This window comes from Camelina sativa, chromosome 12 (assembly GCF_030686135.1).
Source record: "Camelina sativa cultivar CO46 ecotype springtype chromosome 12, ASM3068613v1".
NCBI classification, from domain to species: domain Eukaryota; kingdom Viridiplantae; phylum Streptophyta; class Magnoliopsida; order Brassicales; family Brassicaceae; genus Camelina; species Camelina sativa.
In genome coordinates, this window is record NC_141891.1 from 12,662,670 (window position 1) to 12,690,442 (window position 27,773).

A 27,773-nucleotide genomic window follows, 5' to 3' on the forward strand; every position below is an offset into this window, starting at 1 on the left:
TCTTAAACTTTTTTTAAAAACGTAAATATATTATAATATATTATAATATGTTTACTTTTTAAAAGTTTAAATATTCTCAAATATAGAACCAAATTAAACTGTTAAATTTGGATACCTGATAAATCAAGTTTCCTGCTCATTTGTACTCAAAACATTTTAGTCACATATTTATAGTGATTATAAACCATATTCCAAAATATTTAGTCGATGTGGGATATTATACAGTACACCTTTTCTGTAAATTAGTTTACAACTTTACATATATATAATTTCTGCGTTTTTAAGTCTTTCTATCTATACTACTCACAATTAATTACTATAAATTCGTTAAGGAAATATTATAATATCGAAAATCAAGCAATTTAGTCAGATTTGGTAACTTGAATATTCGTTTTTAAAGATTTTAACTGAATCACTAAATATTCCTTTTAAAAGATTATCTGTTAAGATCAATCTCGGTAATTAAGGAAATATCCAAATTTTTAGTAATTAAAATTTATGGTTTTCATTTAAATACCTTAAAGGAAAATTAAATCAGAGTGTTTGCCTATAACGAATAACTCTGTCTGGGATCTTAAATAACTAATCTTGAATGAAATAATATACTGGATCCGAAAAATATTATTCTGGAGTACAAACAGATCCGTGGGTTTTTTCCTTCTGTAGTCGGATATGTAAGGATCCGCGTCCCGACCCGGCAATTTTTTAAGTGATCGACCGAGGGTATTTTTGTCATTTAAAGAAATCGAAACTATAGGTTAATCAGATTAAATTTTGTGATTCTCTAATCATTTTTAATGAAAAACCTACCAAAACTAAGTCATGGTCTATTTTTAATCTAGAGAGTACTTCTGCTTTAATAGTATAGATGTATAAATCTCAGACATATAATTAAGCAAAAAAAAAAGCATAAGATGGTAAAATTAGGATCTTTGGAATGAGCTTAGTAAATTAATGGTCACAACATTTAACAAAGACTTTTTGTTTTTGTTTTCGAAATCAATAATTGAATTTGTCTGAATTATTCTTTTGAATATTTCAAAATATGTCTTTCCAAAATCACTATAAATAGAGAAGGGAAGCACCCACTTAGTTTGTATCACCACCACTACAAAGGCACAACAAACAAAGAAACACAGAGCTAGAGAAAGCATTTTTTTAAAAGACTTAATTTGAGACCAAAAAAATGGCTGATACTAATGAGGAAATGGGAGCCCCCTCCGTGGTAAAAGCTTCGTACTGGTACCCAGATGGAGAGGACAAGGATCCCGCAACCTCGGCCCAAACGATTCCCTCAGCTCTCTTCACTCACCTTTTCTGCGCCTTCGCCGATCTCGACGCTGACACCAACAAAGCTTTCATCTCCGAAGTGCACGCACAGAGATTTGCCACCTTCACTGAAACTGTCAAGATACGAAACGACCAGGTGAAGACCCTCTTGTCGATCGGCGGAAGACTTGGAAACAATTCTGCGTTTGCGTCCATGGCAAGTAAACAGCAGTCACGGAAAAAGTTCATTGATTCTTGGATTTCGATCGCTAGATCAAACGGATTCAATGGTCTCGATTTAGCCTGGGAGTACCCGAACAATGAGACTGAGATGACCGACTTTGGGGCCCTAGTTGGAGACTTGCGATATGCGGTTGACGCCGAGCACAGACGCACCAGCAAACCGACTTTGCTGTTGACGGCTGCCGTTTACTACTCCTCGGTTTACAAGACTTTTACCTACCCGGTTAAAGTGATGAAAGATAACTTGGATTGGGTTAATATTATAGCCTATGAACTTTACACACCGCTGTCGTACCCCCACTTTACCGCTCCACCCGCCGGTCTGCACGCTTTTTCTTTGGACGAAGGTATAAGCATAATAATTTCCCTACGATTCAGATAATAAAAGAGGAGATGTTTAGGTGAGTAGTCTTTTTGGCTTAACTGATATAGAATTTGATAATTTGGCTGATATATTTATATATAGATCGAAGCGGCGACTCTGGTTTTAGAAAGTGGGTTGAGGACGGACTTCCCAAGAATAAAGCAGTCTTTGGATTTCCATACGTTGGCTATGCCTGGACTCTCCAAAACGATATGGATAACGGCTATCATGCCGCCGCCTCCGGAGTAGCCAAACATGAGGACGTATCTGAGGATGGTTCTATAAACTATGATAAGATACAGAAGTTCATAACTGATGAGAAAGCAGCACATAAGTATGACTCCGCGGTTGTCGGGAATCATTGTTTCGCCAACAAGATTTGGATTGCGTACGACGATACTGAGAGTGTGACGGCCAAAGTGACATACGCTAAGCAGAACGTTCTGCTTGGTTACTTTGCCTGGAACGTTGGAGCTGACGTTAACACTGTTCTATCCACCGCAGGTTCGTCTCTTTTTTCTTTTTCTTTTCTTTTTTTCTTTCATTTATATTCTTTCATAAAATATTCTCTTAAACTTACAGCATGGAAAGCATGGTCTGGTTAATTGACAACCATATCGGATCGGAGGAGTTCCCACAACGATAAGTGAATGAAGAAATAAATAAATAAAAGACGAGTGAAGAATAAAACATGTTTGCTTTATGTTATTGTAAGATAAAATAAAATAAAACTTGTCTGTCTGCTTGTATGTTGTTTTCTGTAACTAAAAATAATAATAAAAAATGCGTGCTTTTTTATATAATCACTGTAAACCCAAATAAAAAAAATGGTTTGATTTCTAAGAAAAAATGCATTACAAAACACCGACGAAATAATTCATGTACGTTTCCATTAGATATCCATCTAACGAAATAATCCAAAACATGATACATGCATGTTTCCAATTTGTATTATAACTCGAAAATGCATGCATGCATGTTTCCAATTTGTATTATAAAGAATCTAATAATCGATGAACGAAACTCACGTGATTATCTTTGGAGAATCGCAAACCCTTTCCTGCAATTGGAAACTGTATTCACCTTCATCCTCCTCCTTGGAGCAACTTATCAAAACTTCTTACTTGTTAACTCTGCAAACTGTCTTTCACCACTAGTTGATTAGAGATTTATCGAAGCTCGTCTTCAATGTTGAATCATATCCATCGAAATTGCGCATCTCTTTGGAAACTCATTGAACCTATATATTTATTTACTTTTCATGTACTATTTGAGTTTTAAGTAGCTAGTGTGCACTTCCTCTTTTGAGGATTTAATGGAATAAAGTGATTGTTTCACCAAAACAACCTTAACTGTAATTGTGCTCAAGAAGTATTTGCAACAAAGTATTTGCTGAACCTCGTTAAAACTTGTGTGTCTCTTGTCTCTTCTACACTAACATCATATCCATCGAGATTGTGCATCTCTTTAAAACTCATTAAGTTTGATGATTCATTAGTAGTAAATGTTTAGATGATCTCGCTTATAGGGTACTTAAACTATAGCTTTAACATAAAATGAAAAATTCTAATATATATGAAGTCAAGAAACAAAAAAAAAAAAAATTGTACTTGAAATCATAATATTTTGTCTAAGAGCTTGAAAATGTATATATATATGTAAAGTTATTACTAGCAACTTTAAAATCCAGCCATGTAGTTAAAGCTTTGTTAAAAAAAAAAGGGCATTTTCGAAAATAAATCTTATTCAATGTTCATTTTCAAAATTTTTTTTTTACTATATACAAAATGACTAAATTCTAAATCCTAAACTCCAAATAATAAATTCTACCTCTTAAAACTTAATGACCAGACCTTTTTTCTTTATTTTAATATAATAATTAACTAGTGATACTCACAAACACCCTAGCAACAGTCAATACAAACAGCAGAAATAACAACAACATTAAACCAGAAATTATCCAACAAAAAATCTAATAAATAATTAAAAATTATTCAATAATTAACAATTATTCAATCTAACATAAGCCGATAAATAAATCATCCAACAATTTCATGAAGCATTAAACCAGCATCCTAACAACATTCTAATGACCCGACTCTAGCAACCTAACAGAAGTCAGACATCAATCAAACGAACCACTAGAACATTCTCCTCTTTATCGCCTTGATTTTATAGTCACACTTTTGCTTTATGTGCACCACAAAAAGAATGGGACGCATGAGTTACCAGATATATTTAATGATGCGATCCTCCCATCCACCGGACTATACACATAAGCGAAAAGACAAACACAAACATTTCACAAAAAGAAAGCAAACCAGACTACTCTGAACATATGTGTCGACTGAAACCCCTCATCGTCATGGTCGAGGCTGAACCCTTGCGTCGATCGACGCACTCCTTGCATCGATCGATGCTTCCTCGTGTCTCCACCAAAACCCTTGTTGCATCGTGTAACGCCACGATTGCCAGCTCTTAGTGGGCTCGATGTCCAATCCCAGTCCATGGGTCCATTTTCCTTAATGGGCCTCATATCCTCTCACTAGGCCCGTGAGCTCATCCATATCTTACGGCCAGTTTGCTACATCTGGAAGGCTTTAAAGACTTGTTTACCGTCCCTACAAATCACCACCTGTGTTTTAACCTCACTCGCACAGCTCCAACAATCACTTCTCGTAAGGTCACACATCCTAAGACTTCTCCAACTCAAGCACGCTTTACTGTGGAGTTCTCTCAGGACTCTTGACCGAATAGATAAACGCACTTTGGTGACATAGATTGATGTGAGCGCCGGACAGAAAGCCGACAAAGACACGCTGGACGCGACCGAGATGCCTGACCAAGACACACCAGATGCAGCCAAGACGCCTACTGCGAACGTGGCCAAGGCACCAATAGTTCTCCCGGGAGCCATGACTCGATCAAGGAGCTCAGCAAAGGCGACCAAGCAGCAGATCAACCTCTTCGTACGATCGTTCATGCAAAAACACCCAGCCAATGAAGAGCCTGAAGGTTCAGTTCGCATGGCCTTCACTCTTACCCAAGAGTGAAGGCAAACAAAGTCACTAAGGTGAGGAATTGTACTCTTTTTCCTCACTCCGGGTTTTTTTTCCCATTGGGTTTACCGGAGGAGGTTTTAACGAGGCAAGCAACCTAGTGCAAAACGTCTAAGGTCAAGTCGCTTCCCACGTCAAGGCCAAAGGCGGTTATCTTTCTTTCCTTTTGTTTTTAGTTTAATTTGAACTTGGAATATTCTCTTTTGAACATTGAGAGTGTTTTGTGGCTAAGCGTGTTAGTCAAAGGAGGGGACGTGTTCTCTTTGCAAAGAGAACACGTCAAAGGACGATGTGCGGACCAAGATGAGTCCGCGTGTCCTTAAGCCCCTTCCTAAACCTAGCTATTTAAACCCCTCTTAGCTCTCTTGTAGTTCTTTAGACTTGAATGAAAATAAAACTTTTCTCAAAGAGAGATTCTTTGATCTTGTCTCCTTCATTTCATTAGTTCAATCCGGGATTGTCTAAGGAAAGAACCCTAGCTAACTTCGAACCGGATTCGTTGCTAGTTAGCGACCGTATCACGAGGAGAGCCAAACCTCTTGTGTCGTCACTCAATCCCCCTCCTCTTTCACCGTTCTATTTCATCTCGTAACCACCATCGTGTCCCACCGTAACCTCTCTTAGTCGTTCCGCATCCGTTCCATCCGTATCGCATCCGTCCGACCTGAACGTGGCTTCATGACCGTTCTTCCGATCGGCTCGTTGCAATCTCTTCAACCTCCATTTCCCTCATTTGTTTTGTTCCTAGATCCGAAGCCACAAGCCTTGTCCGAGGAAAGCATCATCTAGAACGAGCTGTCCGAGAGCTCTTCTCTTATCCGTTCCGCAAGCGCGACCTTCGGTCACATCAGCTTGGTATCAGAGCTTCAAATCTCCTGCAAGGTTGTTTCGTTCTAAAACTCTTTCCTTTTGTTTAAAGCTTCAATCTTTAGCTTGTTAGGTAGCTTAGTATGCATCCTCTTGTTTCGCATATTCCGATTAGTCATTTGGTATAATTTGGTGCATCTTTGGTGTTGTTAAGAGTTGATTTAGGTTGTTAAGCGTTTGTTTTGTTCATCTTGTTCGTCTTAGTGTTCATCCGTGTTCTTGTGTAGAAACTTTAGATCGATAAAGCTAGGATCTTGTTGCATAAACGTGTTTTTACTTTTGGTCATAAAGCATTTCTTGTCGCGTAGTACTTTTGCTTTATTGCTTTTGTTTAGTCATAGGTTTGAATTTGGTGAGCTGTATTCAATTATTTGGTGACGAAATAAGAATCTATTGTGTGGTCCTATTGAACGAGTGATACTCACGCGTTGAGCTTTTGTTTTGTTTTGCGAGGTTTAAATTCAAACCGCGTCACCAAGCTACATGTCACCATAGACCGTACGGACGATGGCCAAAGAACCACCCCCTGCACCACCCGAGATAGGAGCCACCCTCGCCGCATTACGAACCGGCATAGAGCAGCTCGTGAAGATCCTTTACCCGTATCGAACTGTTAAACCCTCCCCGTGAAGATCCTTTACCCGCAAGGCGACCACGACGAGAACCGGTGAGCGACCAGTCCGATGAAGACTTTGAACCAAGGCCTCGACGACATCATCGACATGACGATCCGTACGATGAAGCCCCAAGGCACCACGAACCAGCTCATAAGATGATAGCATGGAGCACCTATACTCGTTCCACGCTTATCCGTAGTTACGCAAGGTTCAATATGCCGTAGCTCAGTTCACCGACCACGCCCTCACCTGGTGGGATCGCCTTGAAGCTGAGCAACACCGCAACCGAGAACGATGTATCACCGTTTGGGAAGTCTTAAAGGTCAAGATGCGACGGTGCTACGTACCCTCGTTCTATCACCGTGAGGTCCAGAAGAAGTTCTGGAGGCTCACTCAAGGCACACGCACCATAGAAGAGTACTTCGAGGAGTTTGAGCATTTGCGCAACCGTTTGCAAGTCAACGACTCCGAAGAGTCACACATGGCACAGTTCATGGACGGGTTACAAGAACGCATCACGCGCAAGGTCGAGTGCCAGCCCTATCAAACCTTTGAGGAGTTGTTGCATCTCTCGGTGCAAATTGAGAGTCAGATTAAGAAGAAGAACGCCTCCGTGACTCGCACCAGAACACAGAGAACTCCAAATTGGTCTCCTAACGTATCATCATCAAACCGTTTCCAAGAGAAGCCAAAGGCGACCAATGCTGACAGAAGGTTCAAACCGAGAGAGCCGGCCACCAATGAGTGCCAAGATCCGCGACGCAACACTACCGACATCCGGAGCCGTGATATTGCGTGTTTCAAATGTCAAGGGAGAGGCCACTACTCTCGTGAGTGTCCGAACGCACGCACCATGATCCTTACCGAATCAGGCGAGCTCGAGTCCAACGACGAGGCGACCGAAGAAAACGTTTGAGTAGAGGCGGAGCTGGAAGAAGCTATAGCCGAGCCCGATGTAGGAGAGCTCTTGATGATTCGCTGCATCCTAAGCACCAACGTAGCAGCCGCCGATGACGCAAACCAGCGCGACAACATCTTCCACACTAGGTGCACTGTAAGTGGTAAAGTTTGTCGCTTGATTATAGACGGTGGATCTTGTACCAATGTTGCAAGTTCTAGTCTTGTCAAGAAATTGTCTCTTGTGACCACAAACCACCCTCGTCCCTATCGTTTAAAATGGTTGAATGACAAGACCGTGATCCATGTCAAGGAATATGTCATGGTCTCGTTTAGTGTCGGTCCGGACCAAGTCCTATGCGACGTGGTGCCTATGCAAGCAAGCCACCTCTTATTGGGGCGACCATGGCAGTTTGATAAGCAAACCACGCATTGCGGCCACACAAACCAATATTTCTTCGTCCATGACAACAAACGTATTTGCTTGAAACCCTTGAACCCCACGCAAGTTCATGAAATGCAAAGTAGGTTGGCTAAAGACTCGGACGATAAATAGAACTTTTTGATTCAGTATGGTGATGTTAGGAAGTCCATTAGGGACACTAGCCAAGTGTTACTGATGGTTTTCTGAGATGCATTGCTTTCAGGCCTTGAAAGATCGATAGACGCCCTACCGGAGGTGATACGTGACGTCCTTGGGGGCTTCTCCGATGTGTTCCCTGAAGAACTTCCTGAAGGTCTACCACCGATCAGAGGCATTGAACACCAAATTGATCTCATTCCAGGATGTCACAGCTACCTAACCGGCCAGCCTATCGAGTCAACCCCGAAGAGGCGAAGGAGCTGGAGCGTCAAGTGTCCGACCTCATGGCGCAAGGATACATTCATGAAAGCTTGAGCCCGTGTGCAGTTCCTGTTCTCCTCGTGCCCAAGAAGGACGGTTTGTGGCGCAGGTGTGTTGACTATCGAGCTGTCAACAACATCACCATCAAGTACCGACATCCTATTCCGAGGCTTGATGATATACTCGACGAACTAAGTGGCGCCAGCGTCTTCTCAAAGATCGATTTGAAGAGTGACTACCATCAAGTTCGCATGAAGGAGGGCGATGAATGGAAGACAGCCTTCAAAACAAAATAGGGTTTGTACGAATAGTTGGTAATGCCATTCGGTCTTTCTAACGCCCCTTCTACATTTATGCGTCTCATGAACCACATTTTAAGAGCTTTCATAAATAAGTTTGTAGTGGTTTACTTTGATGACATCCTCGTGTATAGCTCTAGTCTGTCCGAACATGTTAAGCATTTGGAATCTGTCTTGTTTACTCTCCGCGAAGAGCAACTGTACGCCAACTTGAAAAAGTGCGTCTTTACTGCTGATGAATTAGTGTTTTAACATTTTTTTGTAAGTTCGCAGGGCCTTAAGGTCGATGGAGAGAAGATACGCACGATAGAGGAGTGGCCCACGCCAACAAGCATCACACAAGTCCGATCGTTCCAAGGTCTCGCGAGCTTTTATTGGAGGTTCGTGAAGGACTTCAGTACGATCGCCGCACCCCTCACCGCCGTGATTAAGAAGAATCATGAGTTTAAGTGGGGAGAAGAGCAAGACCGAGCGTTCACCGAGCTCAAGCGCCGCCTCACGCAAGCCCCTTTGTTGACCTTACCTGACTTCAACAAGACATTTGAAGTTGAATGCGACGCTTCGGGAGTTGGGATCGGTGTGGTTCTTACTCAGGGAGGCAAGCTCGTGGCGTACTTCAGTGAGAAACTTAGTGGTGCAGCGCTCAACTACCCGAATTACGACAAGGAACTATACGCCCTCGTCCGAGCAATGGAGGTTTGGCAACACTACTTGTTGGCGCGAGAGTTCATGATTCACACCGATCACGAGACGTTGAAGCATCTTCGCGGCCAAACCAACCTCAAGAGAAGAAACGCGAAATGGTTGGAGTTCGTTGAGTCATTCCCATACGTCATGAAGTACAAGAAAGGGAATGAAAACGTGGTAGCCGATGCTTTGTCAACAAGGCACACTCTCATCACTACAATAGTCGCTCGAGTGTTGGGTTTTGAAAGAATCAAGGATGCATACGCTGGAGACGCTGAGTTTGGTGACTGTTTCCAGAATCATGCGAAGGGGATTTACACCGAGTTCTATCTTCATGAGGGGTTCCAGTTCCGCGGCCGACGGCTTTGTATCCCAATCGGGTCCATTCGCGAGTTGCTTGTATGAGAAGCTCACAACGGAGGCCTGTCAGGTCACTTCGGCATCACCTAGACGCTAGCCGTGCTTCAAGAGCATTTTTACTGGCCGATAATGCGCAGCATTGTCGAGAAGCACTGCGGACGTTGCATAGTGTGTCGAGCCTCGAAGTCGACAACGCACCCACACGGCCTCTACATGCCCTTACCGGTGTTCACAGCACCTTGGATTGACTTGTCTATGGATTTTATCCTCGCCCTACCTCTCTTAGCGCATAAGGATAACATTATGGTGGTTGTGGACAGGTTCTCAAAGATGGCACACTTTGTACCGTGCAACAAGAACAATGACGACGTGCAACTGGCGAACTTGTTCTTCAGTCAAGTGATCAGGCTTCATAGCGTGCCACGCACTATCATCTCCGACCGAGACTCAAAGTTCCTCGGTCACTTCTGGCAAACCAACTGGAGGAAACTAGGCACAAAGCTTCTCTACTCCACCGCCGCTCACCCGCAAACCGACGGCCAAACGGAGGTCGTAAACCGATCAATAGGCGCCTTGCTTAGGACGGCGATCGCGAGTAATAAGGGTTCCTGGCCTGAGTGCTTTCCCATCATAGAGTTCGCCTACAACCAAGCCGTCCACTTGTCCACGAAGAAGACTCCTTTTGAAGTCGCCTATTGGTTCAAACCGCTTACACCATTGGATCTTCTTCCTCTACCACCGGACGAAACCGAGAACCAAGACGGAGCCGCAAGAGCAGAACTAGTCAAGAATCTGCATGAGGAGGTTCGAGCCAACATCGAGAGAAGGAACGAACAATAAAAGCGCTTCTTGAACCGAGGACGCAAGCCGATGTTATTCAAACCCGGCGATTGGGTGTGGTTGCATTTGAGGCCAGAACGGTTCCAGCAGAAGCGCAAGGATAAGCTTAGCCCATGAGGAGACGGTCCATTCCGAGTCGTTGAGAAGATCAATGACGATGCCTACCGACTCGAGCTTCCAGGTGAGTATACCACATCAACTTCTTTCAATGTCACTTACCTCGTTCTGTTTGATGTAGGTGAAGACAGAGATGTTTTGGGGACAAAACCTTTTCAAGGGGGAGGGAATGATGTGAGCGCCAGACAGGAAGCCGACCAAGACACGCTGGACGCGACCGAGACGCCTGATCAAGACACACCAGACGCTGCCAAGACGTCTACTTTGAACGCGGCCAAGGTACCAATAGTTCTCCCGGGAGCCACGACTCGATCAAGGAGCTCGGCAAAGGCGACCAAGCAGCAGATCAACCTCTTCGTACGATCGTTCATGCAACAACACCCGGCCAATGAAGAGCTTGAAGGTTCAGTTCGCGTGGCCTTCACTCGTACCCAAGAGTGAAGGCAAACAAAGTCACTACGGTGAGGAATTGTACTTTTTTTCCTCACTCCGGATTTTTTCCCATTGGGTTTACCGGGGGAGGTTTTAACGAGGCAAGGAGCCTAGTGCAAAACGTCTAAGGTCAAGTCGCTTCCCACTTTAAGGCCAAAGGCGGTTATCTTACTTTCCTTTTGTTTTTGGTTTAATTTGAACTTGGAATATTCTGTTTTGAACGTTGAGAGTGTTTTGTGGCTAAGCGTGTTAGTCAAAGGAGGCGACGTGTTCTATTTGCAAAGAGAACACGTCAAAGGACGATGTGCGGACCAAGATGAGTCCGCGTATCCTTAAGCCCCTTCCTTAACCTAGCTATTTAAACCCCTCTTAGCTCTCTTATAGTTCTTTAGACTTGAATGAAAATAAAATTTTTCTCAAAGAGTTATTCTTTGATCTTGTCTCCTTCCTTACATTAGTTCAATCTGGGATTGTGTAAGGAAAGAACCCTAGCTAACTTCGAACCGGGTTTGTTGCTAGTTAGCGACCGTATCAAGAGGAGAGCCAAACCTCTTATGTTGTCACTCAATCCCCCTCCTCTTTCATCGTTCTATTTCATCTCGTAACCACCATCGCGTCTCAATGTAAACTCTCTTAGTCGTTCCGCATCTGTTCCATCCGTATCGCATCCGTCCGATCTGAACGTTGCTTCACGACCATTCTTCCGATCGATTCATTGGAATCTCTTCAAACTCCATTTCCCTCGTTTGTTTCGTTCCTAGATCCAAAGCCACAAGCCTTGTCCAAGGAAAGCATCGTCTAGATCGAGTTGTCCGAGAGCTCTTCTCTAGTCCGTTCCGCAAGCGCGACCTTCGGTCACATCATAGAAGGTCAAATCAATTCTTTTAAACATTTCCGAAAGTCCCTGAAACTGGGGTGTATCACATCGATCGATGCAGATGCGCGAAATATCACCAACAATAATCTCTCTTGACTTCTCTCGGTTCCAACCATCGTCACAACGTCCGTGATGCCCAAAACCACCATCAACATGCCACAACCACCACCACAATCCCTCACAAACAAGCACACAAGTAATAAATCACTCAAAACACACATCTAATCGCTTAGATAAGTTTTGATCTTTTAATCACCTTATAAACAAGAAGATTCTGAACGAAAACGACAAGAATCACACCACAGAAAGCTCCCCACAACGTCCTTATCCACAGATCTTCACTTGAAAAACCTATCTACCAAAAAACGGCTTAGAACTCATCACGAACGCTCACAAGAACTTTTCAAAGAGAAAACTCTTCTTCTCAAGTGTTTAGAACAACAAAACGGCTAATCAAAGTCTAGGGCGTCGAGCTTCCTTTTTTATAAGCAAGCTCTAGGTTTTCTCCATTAAACCGCATCGAACTGGAGACATTGGAAACAACCCGAGTGCAAACCACACAATAGTGTCTATTGATGCTCTGACCTTGGCGTTGATCGATGCTCAAACCGTAAATCTGATTCGCGGGTATTACAAAACTATACGCTAAATGTAAAATAGAGAACCCAAAAATTAAAAAAATTAAAAAAATAACTTTAATTATTAATTTAACATATTATAATTATCTGGGCAAAAAATAAATTGCCCAAAAAACAATAGTTTAAGAAAAGTAATATCTCAATTAGGACAGTTCTAATAAATTCTTATAAAAAAATTAATAATTCAATGAAATATACCTTAGGTTTATAAACAAACAATATAATATCGTATTACTAAAATGACCAGTAGTACTTTTATATTTATGAATCATAAAATATCTAGAGTCCAATCTAGTCACAATTTCATCATAATGCATGTGAACTAAATTGTTCCACAAGTAAACTTGATCAAAATATAGACTATAACTAAGTCTTTTTTAATTTTAAATTCTTGATTAATAACAGACTTTATTATTTTTCAACTATACTAAATAATAAACTTATTTATAGCTGTTGACGAGATGATAATAATAAAGATATATAGACTATAATCAAGTCTTTTTAATTATTATTTTTATGTACATGATATATATGTCATGGGGCCACCCACATATCGAGCATAATATAAACTTAATTTAGAATAAGCATAATCACACACGTTTTACTGTATTTAACACAGACAATGTTAAATACTACTAGTATAATTTTCTAATTTTATAATATAATACGATCATATATATTACCAAGAAAAAGAAGATGAATCACTCAGTTGTCAATTTACACAATAACGATCACATAAATACTATACAGACTTTTTTTTGGGAGATATATATCAGTTGTACTTCTTTATTAGCACATTTGTAAACATTCACAATAATAATAATAACACTAAATCTCAAAATTAGTAAAAATCAAAATTTCATACAAAATGTAGTGATGCTTAAGTACTTAAAGGTTTCTCTAAAAATGATTGAATTCATCAAAAGTCATCATAATTATTTTTGGCATCTTATATATATATATAGTGTTGACCCTTTAAGCTTTTAGATTTTAGATATTATATAAAAAATAACATATAGTCAGTATAATTAGTAACCTATATAACATATAACATTTATTTTTTCTATTAATTAATTAGTCGCAAGATTAGTAATTTTTGTAATGATGGCTACTAGTACGTTGTATGGAAAAAAAAAGACTTGTTGGATCTAAAATACTATTACATATTATTGAAAAAAAAAAAAGACTTCTCAATTTCCACTGATTATCCATCGGAAAGAAGAGAGCATTTATGCAGCTGTTCGATATTAATAATAAAGATATATAGACTATAATCAAGTCTTCTATTATTGTTATTTTTATGTACAAGATGTATGTCATGCCGCCACCCACCTATATTAGAGCATATTATAAACTTAATTCACAATAAGCATAATCACACAGTTTTTATTGTATTTGACACATTCAATAATAAATACTACTAGTATAATTTTTGGAAATTTATACTACCTAAATAGTGCGAATGTAATCACACTAAATCCCAAAATTGATTACACTAAATCTCAAAATAAATTTAACACATTTAATAAAGTCATAATACAAATATGAGTATTCTTAGGAATCATGTCTTTGGCTAACATATATGCAGGCTTGTTACAAGCAAATTGGCATTCTCTGAACTTTCCTTGCCATGAAGGAACCACTCTTATCCAATTAAAAACTCCAAAGTTAATATTATGACCAGTAATAAGTTCCATTACTTCTTTGGTGTCTCCTTCAAAGGAAACCCTTGTATAACCTTTGCTCCAACGGTTTGTTTTCTTTGAGCGTGTCGACATGCCCCTAAGATAGCACCTCCAGTTTTTGATGGCCGCTCTCGATCATAGTTACCAACTAGTTGCACTTCATCCAACCACAATTGGGTATCTTCCAGTGAGTAGCAGCTGTAGTCCGTTTTTGCAGTTAGACGTTCATCTTGATCGTGTCATTCTTTCGCATGAGTGAGAGCTTGGCTTATTATCTTTGGCCATGAAATGTTATTGTTTTGAAATATAAGAATATAAGATTGTTGCGAGAAGTCCAAATTTGCCAAAGAATCGAGTAGACGTGTTGCATTTAAAGATTTCTTGCATCAACCAACGTTATTTTCATACCATCTTATATCATATTCTACAAAATAGATAAATTTGTTTTACATAGTATATAGATTTTCACAATATCGTAGAACTAAATTAGAAATTACTAATTTAAATAAGAGTAACTCGTAATAAGTTAATATAAGGTGTTTATTTATTAACAGGAGGAGGCTTTCTTTTGTGACCTATTAATTAGTTTTTAATGTTTATGGTGGAGAGGTATACATATCCTCTATTAATATAAAACTATACTAGGTGATACCCGTGCTACAACACGGGATTATATATTTTGTTAGTTATTCTTTTCTGTAATTTGTATTTTTGTAATATATTTTTTTATTTTGATTTATTTTCTTTGTTTATATAGTGTTTATTTGTATATTTGGGGTTATACAGTAAATTGGAAATCTTAATAGAGTAAGTAGTTTGTAAAATGTAGTTTTTCACGGAAACAGACACACCACAATAGTAGATAGTATGTAATTTTGTAAGAGAATAGACACTCCGCAATATCGGATAGTAGTTTTGTAAGAGTATAGACACACCCTGCTTCCATGGCTTAATTTATAGTTTGATAAAAATACATGTTTTAACGGATTTAACTCAAGAAAAATTATATTTTAAATTTTTAAGAATTAAAATATTAATATTACTTAAATATTTTATAGACTTTAAATATATTATAATATTTTAAACTTTCGACGGAGTTCAAATATTTATAATAATTTAAACATTCTATAAAAATATAAATATTTATAATATCTTAAACTTTTTTTAAAAACGTAAATATATTATAATATATTATAATATAAATACTTTTTAAAAGTTTAAATATTCTCAAATATAGAACCAAATTAAACTGTTAAATTTGGATACCTGATAAATCAAGTTTCCTGCTCATTTGTACTCAAAACATTTTAATCACATATTTATAGTGATTATAAACCATATTCCAAAATATTTAGTCGATGTGGGATATTATACAGTACAATATCGGAAATATTATAATATCGGAAATCAATCAATTTAGTCAGATTTGGTAACTTGAATATTCGTTTTTAAAGATTTTAACTGAATCACTAAATATTCCTTTTAAAAGATTATCTGTTAAGATCAATCTCGGTAATTAAGGAAATATCCAAATTTTTGGTAATTAAAATTTATGGTTTTCATTTAAATACCTTAAAGGAAAATTAAATCAGAGTGTTTGCCTATAACGAATAACTCTGTTTGGGATCTTAAATAACTAATCTTGAATGAAATAATATACTGGATCCGAAAAATATTATTCTGGAGTACAAACAGATCCGCGGGTTTTTTCCTTCTGTAGTCGGATATGTAAGGATCCGCGTCCCGACCCGGCAATTTTTTAAGTGATCGACCGAGGGTATTTTTGTCATTTAAAGAAATCGAAACTATAGGTTAATCAGATTAAATTTTGTGATTCTCTAATCATTTTTAATGAAAAACCTACCAAAACTAAGTCATGGTCTATTTTTAATCTAGAGAGTACTTCTGCTTTAATAGTATAGATGTATAAATCTCAGACATATAATTAAGCAAAAAAAAAAGCATAAGATGGTAAAATTAGGATCTTTGGAATGAGCTTAGTAAATTAATGGTCACAACATTTAACAAAGACTTTTTGTTTTTGTTTTCGAAATCAATAATTGAATTTGTCTGAATTATTCTTTTGAATATTTCAAAATATGTCTTTCCAAAATCACTATAAATAGAGAAGGGAAGCACCCACTTAGTTTGTATCACCACCACTACAAAGGCACAACAAACAAAGAAACACAGAGCTAGAGAAAGCATTTTTTTAAAAGACTTAATTTGAGACCAAAAAAATGGCTGATACTAATGAGGAAATGGGAGCCCCCTCCGTGGTAAAAGCTTCGTACTGGTACCCAGATGGAGAGGACAAGGATCCCGCAACCTCGGCCCAAACGATTCCCTCAGCTCTCTTCACTCACCTTTTCTGCGCCTTCGCCGATCTCGACGCTGACACCAACAAAGCTTTCATCTCCGAAGTGCACGCACAGAGATTTGCCACCTTCACTGAAACTGTCAAGATACGAAACGACCAGGTGAAGACCCTCTTGTCGATCGGCGGAAGACTTGGAAACAATTCTGCGTTTGCGTCCATGGCAAGTAAACAGCAGTCACGGAAAAAGTTCATTGATTCTTGGATTTCGATCGCTAGATCAAACGGATTCAATGGTCTCGATTTAGCCTGGGAGTACCCGAACAATGAGACTGAGATGACCGACTTTGGGGCCCTAGTTGGAGAATTGCGATATGCGGTTGACGCCGAGCACAGACGCACCAGCAAACCGACTTTGCTGTTGACGGCTGCCGTTTACTACTCCTCGGTTTACAAGACTTTTACCTACCCGGTTAAAGTGATGAAAGATAACTTGGATTGGGTTAATATTATAGCCTATGAACTTTACACACCGCTGTCGTACCCCCACTTTACCGCTCCACCCGCCGGTCTGCACGCTTTTTCTTTGGACGAAGGTATAAGCATAATAATTTCCCTACGATTCAGATAATAAAAGAGGAGATGTTTAGGTGAGTAGTCTTTTTGGCTTAACTGATATAGAATTTGATAATTTGGCTGATATATTTATATATAGATCGAAGCGGCGACTCTGGTTTTAGAAAGTGGGTTGAGGACGGACTTCCCAAGAATAAAGCAGTCTTTGGATTTCCATACGTTGGCTATGCCTGGACTCTCCAAAACGATATGGATAACAGCTATCATGCCGCCGCCTCCGGAGTAGCCAAACATGAGGACGTATCTGAGGATGGTTCTATAAACTATGATAAGATACAGAAGTTCATAACTGATGAGAAAGCAGCACATAAGTATGACTCCGCGGTTGTCGGGAATCATTGTTTCGCCAACAAGATTTGGATTGCGTACGACGATACTGAGAGTGTGACGGCCAAAGTGACATACGCTAAGCAGAACGTTCTGCTTGGTTACTTTGCCTGGAACGTTGGAGCTGACGTTAACACTGTTCTATCCACCGCAGGTTCGTCTCTTTTTTCTTTTTCTTTTCTTTTTTTCTTTCATTTATATTCTTTCATAAAATATTCTCTTAAACTTACAGCATGGAAAGCATGGTCTGGTTAATTGACAACCATATCGGATCGGAGGAGTTCCCACAACGATAAGTGAATGAAGAAATAAATAAATAAAAGACGAGTGAAGAATAAAACATGTTTGCTTTATGTTATTGTAGGATAAAATAAAATAAAACTTGTCTGTCTGCTTGTATGTTGTTTTCTGTAACTAAAAATAATAATAAAAAATGCGTGCTTTTTTATATAATCACTGTAAACCCAAATAAAAAAAATGGTTTGATTTCTAAGAAAAAATGCATTACAAAACACCGACGAAATAATTCATGTACGTTTCCATTAGATATCCATCTAACGAAATAATCCAAAACATGATACATGCATGTTTCCAATTTGTATTATAACTCGAAAATGCATGCATGCATGTTTCCAATTTGTATTATAAAGAATCTAATAATCGATGAACGAAACTCACGTGATTATCTTTGGAGAATCGCAAACCCTTTCCTGCAATTGGAAACTGTATTCACCTTCATCCTCCTCCTTGGAGCAACTTATCAAAACTTCTTACTTGTTAACTCTGCAAACTGTCTTTCACCACTAGTTGATTAGAGATTTATCGAAGCTCGTCTTCAATGTTGAATCATATCCATCGAAATTGCGCATCTCTTTGGAAACTCATTGAACCTATATATTTATTTACTTTTCATGTACTATTTGAGTTTTAAGTAGCTAGTGTGCACTTCCTCTTTTGAGGATTTAATGGAATAAAGTGATTGTTTCACCAAAACAACCTTAACTGTAATTGTGCTCAAGAAGTATTTGCAACAAAGTATTTGCTGAACCTCGTTAAAACTTGTGTGTCTCTTGTAGGTATTTGAGGTAATGAAACACCAAGCTCCCGTAACAAAGAACAAACCCACATAACTTCAGAGGACGTGTTAGAAACTGACCTATATTCAGCTTCGGTAGAAGAACGAACGACACCTCGCTGTTTCTTAGACGTCCATGACATAGGATTGTAACCAAGATAAACGATATATGCATTTGTAAAGACAAAATCATCAGTATCTCCAGCCCAATCTGCATCCGAGTAAGCATGAAGCTAAAAAGGATTCTCCCTCCTGAGACAAATACCATGTGAAGATGTACCATTCAAATATCTGAGTATCCGCTTGGCCGCCTTCCAGTGCTCATCCGTGGGCATATGCATGTATTGGGATAAGCGATTCACTGAATAGGAGATATATGGGCATGTAAAAGCAAGATATTGTAAACTACCAACAACACTTCTATACATGGTCGGATCCGGAAGCTTGGAACCAGAGTTAAGAGAGAGCTTTGGAGATGTGGCCATCGGAGTGTGTACCGGTTTGGACATGAGCATGTTCGTCTTTGCAAGCAAATCCAAGATGTATCAACGCTGATTCAGGTGAAGACCAATGGAGTCACGGCGTGCCTCAATGCCAAGGAAATAGGACAGATCCTCATGATCTTTAACTGAAAAACGAGTAGCTAAGCTATCCAAGGTATGAGCATGTATACGATGGACGAGCCTTTCCGAAGAATGAAGAGAGAAGTATCAGCAACAAAATTGACAAAACCCACCGCAGACGGGACTGAATGTCTCCAGACTTCTGAGCCTTTCATAGTTGATTTAACAACGGGACTGAATGTCTCCAGACTTCTGATTGATTATGAAATCAAGACCAGACTTCTGATTGTACCCTTTGGCAACTAAACGAGCTTTGTATCTGTTGATGGAGCCATCAGAATTGTATTTGGTTGTGAAAACCCAGCGACAACCCACGATACTGACTGGATACGACGGTTTGGGAACTAAATCCCATGTGTGATTCCGTAATTGTGCATTGATTTCATTAGTGAGAGCCTGCCGGAAACAATCATCTTTAAGAGCTTGATTTGCCGTTCGTGGTTCAGGAGCCGAGACTTGAGCAGTGAGAGAGTATTTCTTGTTCGGTTTGACAATGCCCTGCTTTGCTCTTGTAGTCATAGAATGACGATTAGTGGCGGGTGGAGGTGGTAGAACAAGCAACGGAGATGGTGGCAGTGGTGAACATGGCAAAGATGAGGAAGTAGATGACGGCGAGGGAGAAGGTGTGGTAACCGGAGAGGGAGGGTTAGTGGTGGTCGATGGCGAAACAGGGGAAGGCAGAGTGTCAACATGCGAAGGTGGAGATGTGGTTCGGTTCGGTTCAATTTGTGGAAGCGGATTAATTTGTTGGTTTGTGTGAATATTTGGTGATAGAGACAAGGGATGGATCGAGTTTGTGTTTAGAGGTTGTGGCTGGGCCGTGGGCTGCGGCCCATTTTGTCTTGGAGCAGTGGGCTCAGAGGAAGAGGGGGAAGAAAACGAAGAAGTCGGAGATAGAGGACATACCTGAGATGACGATGCCGGGACCGATGATGAATTCAGTGAGGAAGGAGTCGGAGTTGATGAAGCAGAAGAGGAGGACGAGTGAAGGATCCCACGAGGGGGCAAGACAGACTGTATGAGTAAAACAGGAGTGGCGGATGAAGTCGGAGACGGTGAGGACGATGCAGCGACAGACGGCGAGGACTTAGCAAACGGGAACTCAGTCTCAACAAATTGGACATGCATGGAGACATAAACACGACCAGTGGCTTTATCAAGACAAAAATATGCACTTTGCGATGGCGAATAACCAAGAAATACACACTCCTTCGAACGCTCTGCTAGCTTATGAGGCGTATAAGGTCGAAGCCATGGGAAACAGGTACACCCAAAAACTCTTAGCTTTGTGTAGTTGGGAGTGGTCATGAATAGTTTCTGATAGGGAGATTGGTTAGAAAATACTGGCGTTGGTAATCTGTTGATGAGATAAACAGCCGTAGAAAGAGCAAACGGCCAATACGTTTTGGGCATCGAAGCATGGGAAAGCAGAGCGAGACCAGTTTCCACAATGTGCCTATGTTTGCGTTCAGACATCCCATTGTGTTCAGGCATGTGCGGAGGAGAGGTGAAGTGAGCAATCCCGTGTGTAGATAAGTAGGTACGAAGCGCAATGTACTCACCACCATTGTCAGAGTACAAAGTTTGAATCCTCTCACAAAATTGATTTTCAACAAGGGCTTTGAAGGCGATGAAGGTATGTTTCACATCCGACTTGTTTTTGAGTGGATAAAACTATGTGTAACGGGTGTAATGATCCACAAAAATGAGATAATATTTGTAGTTATCAAGAGAAAGGATAGGAGATGTCCAAACATCAGTAAAAAGATATTGTAAAGGTCTGGTGGATTGAATAGAGGAAACACCAAAAGGCAATTTGTGTGTTTTATTAAGTAAGCAATCAGAACAAGAAAAATGTTTAGAGGAAGAACAAGAAAGTGGTAAAGAAAACTTTGAGACAATCATGTTTAAGATAGAAGATGAAGGGTGGCCAAGCCGAGAATGCCAGGAGGATATAGTTGTTTTCGAACTGGGAGATGCATACAGAGAGTGAATGTGAGAAGCTGTCATTGGCCACTCATACAGTTCTCCTTTAGTCTTGCCTTGGAGTAAGGGAGCCCCGTGTGAAGATCCTTCACCTGATAGGAAGCAGGAGCAAATTCAACAGTTACTTGATTAGAATTGCATAACCGATAGACTGAAATAAGATTTTTGTGTATGTTGGGTACACATAAGACATTTTCTAAAGCAAGAGGTCGAGTAAGAGAAGGCAAAGTCGTCAAACCCTAATGTTAGTTATTTTCAAACCAGAACCATCACCGATCAAGACCTCATCATTGCCCGAGTATGGTTGATGCAAAGAAAGATTTTGGAGATCCGATGTAATATGGTGTGTAGCCCCACTATCCAGCATCCATGGATCAGAGTTGTTGGGTGAACCGAGAGCAAGGTTCGCACGCGGCTGCCAGGGCGTGAAAGGATTGCTGTTTTGCGGGCGAGAAAAAGACACATGATGCTGAAGCTGAGGACACCTCCGAGCAGAGTGGCCTTGAACGTTGCAGAACTGACATTTGCCCAAGTATGGGCGAGGCTGACGATTATCAGATCGTGAAGAGGACAGCCAGTTATTGTTAGAACGCTGCTTGTTTTGATTATTGTGGCGATTGTTGTTGTTGTTGTTGTTGTTGTTGGCAGGACGATGAGTCACGACATTGGCTGTCATAGGTAACATAACCAGCGTTGCTTTGGACAAGAGCTTGGCTTCTCGAGTGCGCAACCTCTCATGGACATATGGAATCGTAGGAGAGACATCACGAGCCTCAATTTGGTCGATGATAGGACGGTAGTCCTCTGGTAAACCCGCAAGAATCAAGTCAATTTGATCATCATGATCCATTGGTTTACCCAGATTAGCGAGAATGTCAAACCTGGTGGTAAGACCTTGGAGATACTCATCAATAGTATGAGATCCCTTAGTCCATGTCTGTAGCTGATCCTTCAGCTGTTGAACGTGTCCTCTACTCGCCTTAGCATACGTCTCCGCAAGAGTACTCCAGATCTCAGAGGAAGTGGTTGTACGAGAAAGAATTGGCTGAACATTAAGCGAGATAGCACCCAAAAGAGCACTATAAATCAACTTGTCTTGACGTTGCCAATTAACGAAGGCTGGATTATCAGAGACAGCAGTCTCGGGGGTAGAAAAAGACAGATTATCGCCGGCGTGGAACAATCAAGATGACCAACAAGGCCATAACCAGCAACAAGAGCATGAACTTGAAGCTTCCACATGAGATAGTTTGTGGGAGTAAGTTTCGTGACATTTGTAACATTGATATGAAGAAGAGTGTGATTAGTGTTTGTGACGATGGTATCAGTCATCGTAGGAGAGGAGGAATCCGACATGGAGAAGAGAAGAGGAAAGACATTTTTTTTTTTTTTGTTAAATCCACTCTGATACCATATAGAAGTTGTATATCGAAGGATGATTCTTATTGATGTATTACAGCTGATATATATACAAGCATAGGACTAAGCTAGGATATTGTACAAGAGTTATTGAGAATAAATGATAATATATACAGTTAACATATATGAAGATCGTAATCAAATCAGGTCCTATGATTACTCCTTCATAAATTTCCCTACGATTCAGATAATAAAAGAGGAGATGTTTAGGTGAGTAGTCTTTTTGGCTTAACTGATATAGAATTTGATAATTTGGCTGATATATTTATATATAGATCGAAGCGGCGACTCTGGTTTTAGAAAGTGGGTTGAGGACGGACTTCCCAAGAATAAAGCAGTCTTTGGATTTCCATACGTTGGCTATGCCTGGACTCTCCAAAACGATATGGATAACGGCTATCATGCCGCCGCCTCCGGAGTAGCCAAACATGAGGACGTATCTGAGGATGGTTCTATAAACTATGATAAGATACAGAAGTTCATAACTGATGAGAAAGCAGCACATAAGTATGACCCCGCGGTTGTCGGGAATCATTGTTTCGCCAACAAGATTTGGATTGCGTACGACGATACTCAGAGTGTGACGGCCAAAGTGACATACGCCAAGCAGAACTGTCTGCTTGGTTACTTTGCCTGGAACGTTGGAGCTGACGTTAACACTGTTCTATCCACCGCAGGTTCGTCTCTTTTTTCTTTTTCTTTATTTTTTTTCTTTCATTTATATTCTTTCATAAAATATTCTCTTAAACTTACAGCATGGAAAGCATGGTCTGGTTAATTGACAACCATATCGGATCGGAGGAGTTCCCACAACGAGAAGTGAATGAAGAAATCATATATATAAAAGTAAGGTTTTGGTCTCTCCTTATTGGTTGATTTTTATTTAATACTTTCTAATTTTTTTATTTTTTTATTTGTTTCTAATTGTTTAATTGCTTTAAATAATATTTAAGACACAATTAACACAATACATTTAATTCATACATTAAAATAAAATCATAACTGAAAATAAAATAAATTATGTGTTAATTATATTCCACCACTCAATTTTATTCAAACACAATAAATAATATTTGTCACTCCAATAATTTTAAATATAACTTCTATCAATTCTTATCATATAAATAAGCATTGCCTCATTCTCTCATATTGACATTTTTTACTTTTTCATTTTCAGATTCTCTCATTCTCTTACACAATATCTCAAATCATTTTTTGTGTGTTTTTTATGTTTTCAATTTCTTATTTTTGTTGTATGGGTTACAAAAAACCTAATGAAATATCATTGTAAAATTTTAATTTTAGAGACTACATGATATATATATATATATATTTACACTGTTTTTATATTTAAAGATTCATCACATTATCTAATTTGGATTATCATCTTCTAAGTAATCATTCTCTCCTCCTCTCTCACCAATATCAAATGTTGTTATATTTAATATGTATTGTAAGAGTTTGATTCTATATTTTAATTTAGAAAGTATTATATATAATTAACATTGTTTTCAATTTTTATTTTATTTATATAAAAATAAATTTTTTTTTTATATTTCTTTCCTTTCAAATCTATTCATAATTATTTTTAAAATTTCCATAGCTAAATTTAAATTCACAAATGTTGGTTTTAACAAAAAATCAAGTTTATTTGAGAATCTGTTTCAAAAGATTTATCTTCATTATCTATTTTAGATTAGCATCTTATAAGTCATTATTTTCATACTCTTACAATATTCACCACACAATAAGGTCATGAAGTTGAAAAGATTCATCTCTAATTCTCTATTATGTACTTTGGTTATCTCACATATTCATGTATTATTTTCAATAATTTAGAATGATCGATATAATTATCTATTTATAAAGTCATTTTATTTTGTAAAGTCTATATTTTTTTGTGATCCAATAGATAAATATGTAAAGATCAATATAATATTTCTATTATTTAAGATTTGAGGTTTTGAAAACAAAAAGAACTTAATTATAAAAATTGATTTTCTTGATTTAAGCAAAATGAAAAATGATTCCAAAAAGAAATCAAGTGTAACTGGAAGTGAAATATAGAAAATAATATAATTATTCAAATACCATTTAACTAAATCCTCTAAAGATGAAACTATTAGTATGAAATCTAGCACTATAAATTAAATTGATGAGTGAAAAAAAAAACGAAAGGATTGAAGTTATTCTTGGGGTTTTAAAAAATCTTTAGATTGAAGTTCATATAATCTTTAAAAACAAAACTAATTTAGTTTGTCACTTCAAAAGTAATATTTTCAATTTGGAATATTATGTGTGAGTGTTGAGTTTATATCAACAAAACAATCAAAAAGTGTAAGTTTAAAATTTTGATTGAGCCACTTGGTATTCCTTTTCTTTTAAGTCAAAAATAAATTAAAATATTTATTTATAATTAACCCACTTTAAAGGCATTTTAAGTCTACCTTTAACTTAAATGGAACTCCTACCCAATAATTTTACATTCATTCCTCCAACTAATATATTTATCTTTCAAGAAAAAATGTTTTTGATAAAATTTAAATCTTTTTTAATTATTTTAATTGCTTTAAACTTTGAAATGAGGAATATTCTAATATACAATAATTTTATACGTAGTTACTAAACTTTTTGATAATTTTATTTGATTCAATTTTACTATACTACAGTCTTATGTTTACAATGTCATTAAGAAAAATTCTTTAAATCAATGTTTAACCTCTATAAAACATGATCATAAACATAGATTCCCTCATATAAGGAGAATATTTAAATTTCTATATTATTATTTATATTAATATAGCTAATCAATTTGTAATAATTTTTTGTAGTATTGGTTAATTTTTTTTTTATAGAAAAGTTTATATATTTTAAATTTTGTATAATAAATAACCATACCAAAAAAATGTTGACATGAGTGTTATTTTGAGAAATTGCTACAAAATTTTTTGAGATTCATACATTAGTATAAACTTTTTGAGATTATACATTAGTAAACTAATATTTTAGTTTAAGAAAATTTAAGAAATATAATCAAAACTATTATGCATACAACCACGCATTGCGTGGACTAATTACCTAGTAAATAAATAAAAGACGAGTGAAGAATAAAACATGTTTGCTTTATGTTATTGTATGATAAAATAAAATGAAACTTGTCTGTCTGCTTGTATGTTGTTTTCTGTAACTAAAAATAAAATAAAAAAATGCTTGCTCTTTTATATAATCACTGTAAACCCAAATAAAAAAAATGGTTTGATTTCTAAGAAAAAATGCATTACAAAACACCGACGGGCTTACCTCATACCATTGATGTACGTTTCCATTAGAGATCCATCTAACGAAATAATCCAAAACGAAACTCACGTGATTATCTTTGGAGAATCGCAAACCCTTTCCTGCAATTGGAAACTGTATTCACCTTCATCCTCCTCCTTGGAGCAACTTATCAAAACTTCTTTGTTAACTCTGCAAACTGTCTTTCACCACTAGTTGATTAGAGATTTATCGAAGCTCGTCTTCAATGTTGAATCATATCTATCGAAATTGTGCATCTCTTTGGAAACTCATTGAACCTATATATTTATTTACTTTTCATGTACTATTTGAGTTTTAAGTAGCTAGTGTGCACTTCCCTCTTTTGAGGATTTAGTGGAATAAAGTGATTGTTTCACCGAAACAACCTTAACTGTAATGTGCTCAAGAAGTATTTGCAACAAAGTATTTGCTGAACCTCGTTAAAACTTGTGTGTCTCTTGTCTCTTCTACACTAACATCATATCCATCGAGATTGTGCATCTCTTTGAAACTCATTAAGTTTGATGATTCATTAGTAGTAAATGTTTAGATGATCTTGCTTATAGGGTACTTAAACTATAACTTTAACATAGAATGAAAAATTATAATATATATGAAGTCAAGAAACCAAAAAGAAATTGTAACTTGAAATTATAATATTTTGTCTAAGAGCTTGAAAATGTATATATATGTAAAGTTATTTCTAGCAACTTTAAAAGCCAGCCATGTAGTTAAAGCTTTGTTAAAAAAAAAGGGCATTTTTGAAAATAAATCTTTTTCTATGTTCATTTTCAAAAATATTTTTTTTCTATATACAAATGACTAAATTCTAAATCCTAAACTCCAAATAATAAATTCTACCTCTTAAAACTTAATGACCAGACCTTTTTCTTTATTTTAATATAATAATTAACTAGTGATACTCACAAACACCCTAGCAACAGTCAATACAAACAACAGAAATAACAGCAACATTAAACCAGCAATTATCCAACAAAAAATCTAATAGATAATTAACTATTATTCAATCTAACATAAGCCGATAAATAAATCATCCAACAATGTCATGAAGCATTAAACCAGCATCCTAACAACATTCTTAATGACCCGACTCTAGCAACCTAACAGAAGCCAGACATCAATCAAACGAACAACTAGAACATCCTCCTTTTTATCGCCTTAATTTTACAGTTACACTTTTGCTTTATGTGCACCACAAAAAGAATGGGACGCATGAGTTACCAGAAATATTCAATGATGCGATCCTCCCATCTACCGGAGTATACACATAAGCGAACCAGACTACTCTGAACATATGTGTCGACTGAAACCCCTCATCGTCATGGTCGAGGCTGAACCCTTGCGTCGATCGACGCACTCCTTGCATCGATCGATGCTTCCTCGTGTCTCCACCAAAACCCTTGTTGCATCGTGTAACGCCACGACCGCCAGTTCTTAGTGGGCCCCATGTCCAATCCCAGTCCATAGGTCCATTTTCCTTAATGGGTCTCATATTCTCTCACTAGGCCCGTGAGCCCATCCATATCTGACGGCCAGTTTGCTACGTCCGAGAGGCTTTAAAGACTTGTTTACCGTCTTTACAAATCACCACCTGTGTTTTAACCTCACTCGCACAGCTCCGACAATCACTTCTCGAAAGGTCACACATCCTAAGACTTCTCTAACTCAAGCACGCTTTACTGTGGAGTTCTCTCAGGACCCTTGACCGAAAAGATAAGTGCACTTTGGTGACATAGATGGTCAAATCAATTCTTTTAAAACTTTTCGAAAGTCCCTGAAATTGGGGTGTATCACATCGATCGATGCAGACGCGCGAAATATCACCGACAATAATCTCTCTCAACTTCTCTCGGCTCCAACCATCGCCACAACGTCCGTGATGCGCAAAACTGCCCTCAACATGCCACAACCACCACCACAATCACTCACAAACAAGCACACAAGCAATAAATCACACAAATAAGTCTTGATCTTTTA

At 38.2% G+C, this 27,773-nt stretch overlaps 2 protein-coding genes across 2 annotated transcripts; both read left to right on the plus strand.

Moving 5' to 3' along the window:
* Positions 1 to 1,116: 1,116 nt before the first annotated feature.
* On the plus strand, positions 1,117 to 2,587 carry LOC104773820 (class V chitinase-like). Its single transcript, XM_010498485.2, has 3 exons — positions 1,117 to 1,859; positions 1,979 to 2,380; positions 2,459 to 2,587. Exons 1-3 carry the CDS (start codon positions 1,187 to 1,189, stop codon positions 2,479 to 2,481), a joined length of 1,098 nt encoding a protein of 365 aa, XP_010496787.2. The 5' UTR covers positions 1,117 to 1,186; the 3' UTR covers positions 2,482 to 2,587.
* A 13,678-nt stretch (positions 2,588 to 16,265) lies between these two features.
* On the plus strand, positions 16,266 to 17,768 carry LOC147930450 (class V chitinase-like). The gene is made up of 3 exons (XM_087478317.1): positions 16,266 to 17,008; positions 17,128 to 17,529; positions 17,608 to 17,768. Exons 1-3 carry the CDS (start codon positions 16,336 to 16,338, stop codon positions 17,628 to 17,630), a joined length of 1,098 nt encoding a protein of 365 aa, XP_087334443.1. The 5' UTR covers positions 16,266 to 16,335; the 3' UTR covers positions 17,631 to 17,768.
* Positions 17,769 to 27,773: the final 10,005 nt, after the last annotated feature.

What these genes read in the sequence shown, in the direction of transcription:
- LOC147930450 (XM_087478317.1), top strand. Translation starts at nt 16,336, where the DNA reads ATGGCTGATACTAATGAGGAAATGGGAGCCCCCTCCGTGGTAAAAGCT. An exon ending in CGCTTTTTCTTTGGACGAAG is followed by an intron (nt 17,009 to 17,127) that starts GTATAAGCATAA and finishes ATTTATATATAG; the next exon opens with ATCGAAGCGGCGACTCTGGT. An exon ending in CACTGTTCTATCCACCGCAG is followed by an intron (nt 17,530 to 17,607) that starts GTTCGTCTCTTT and finishes TTAAACTTACAG; the next exon opens with CATGGAAAGCATGGTCTGGT.
- LOC104773820 (XM_010498485.2), top strand. Translation starts at nt 1,187, where the DNA reads ATGGCTGATACTAATGAGGAAATGGGAGCCCCCTCCGTGGTAAAAGCT. An exon ending in CGCTTTTTCTTTGGACGAAG is followed by an intron (nt 1,860 to 1,978) that starts GTATAAGCATAA and finishes ATTTATATATAG; the next exon opens with ATCGAAGCGGCGACTCTGGT. An exon ending in CACTGTTCTATCCACCGCAG is followed by an intron (nt 2,381 to 2,458) that starts GTTCGTCTCTTT and finishes TTAAACTTACAG; the next exon opens with CATGGAAAGCATGGTCTGGT.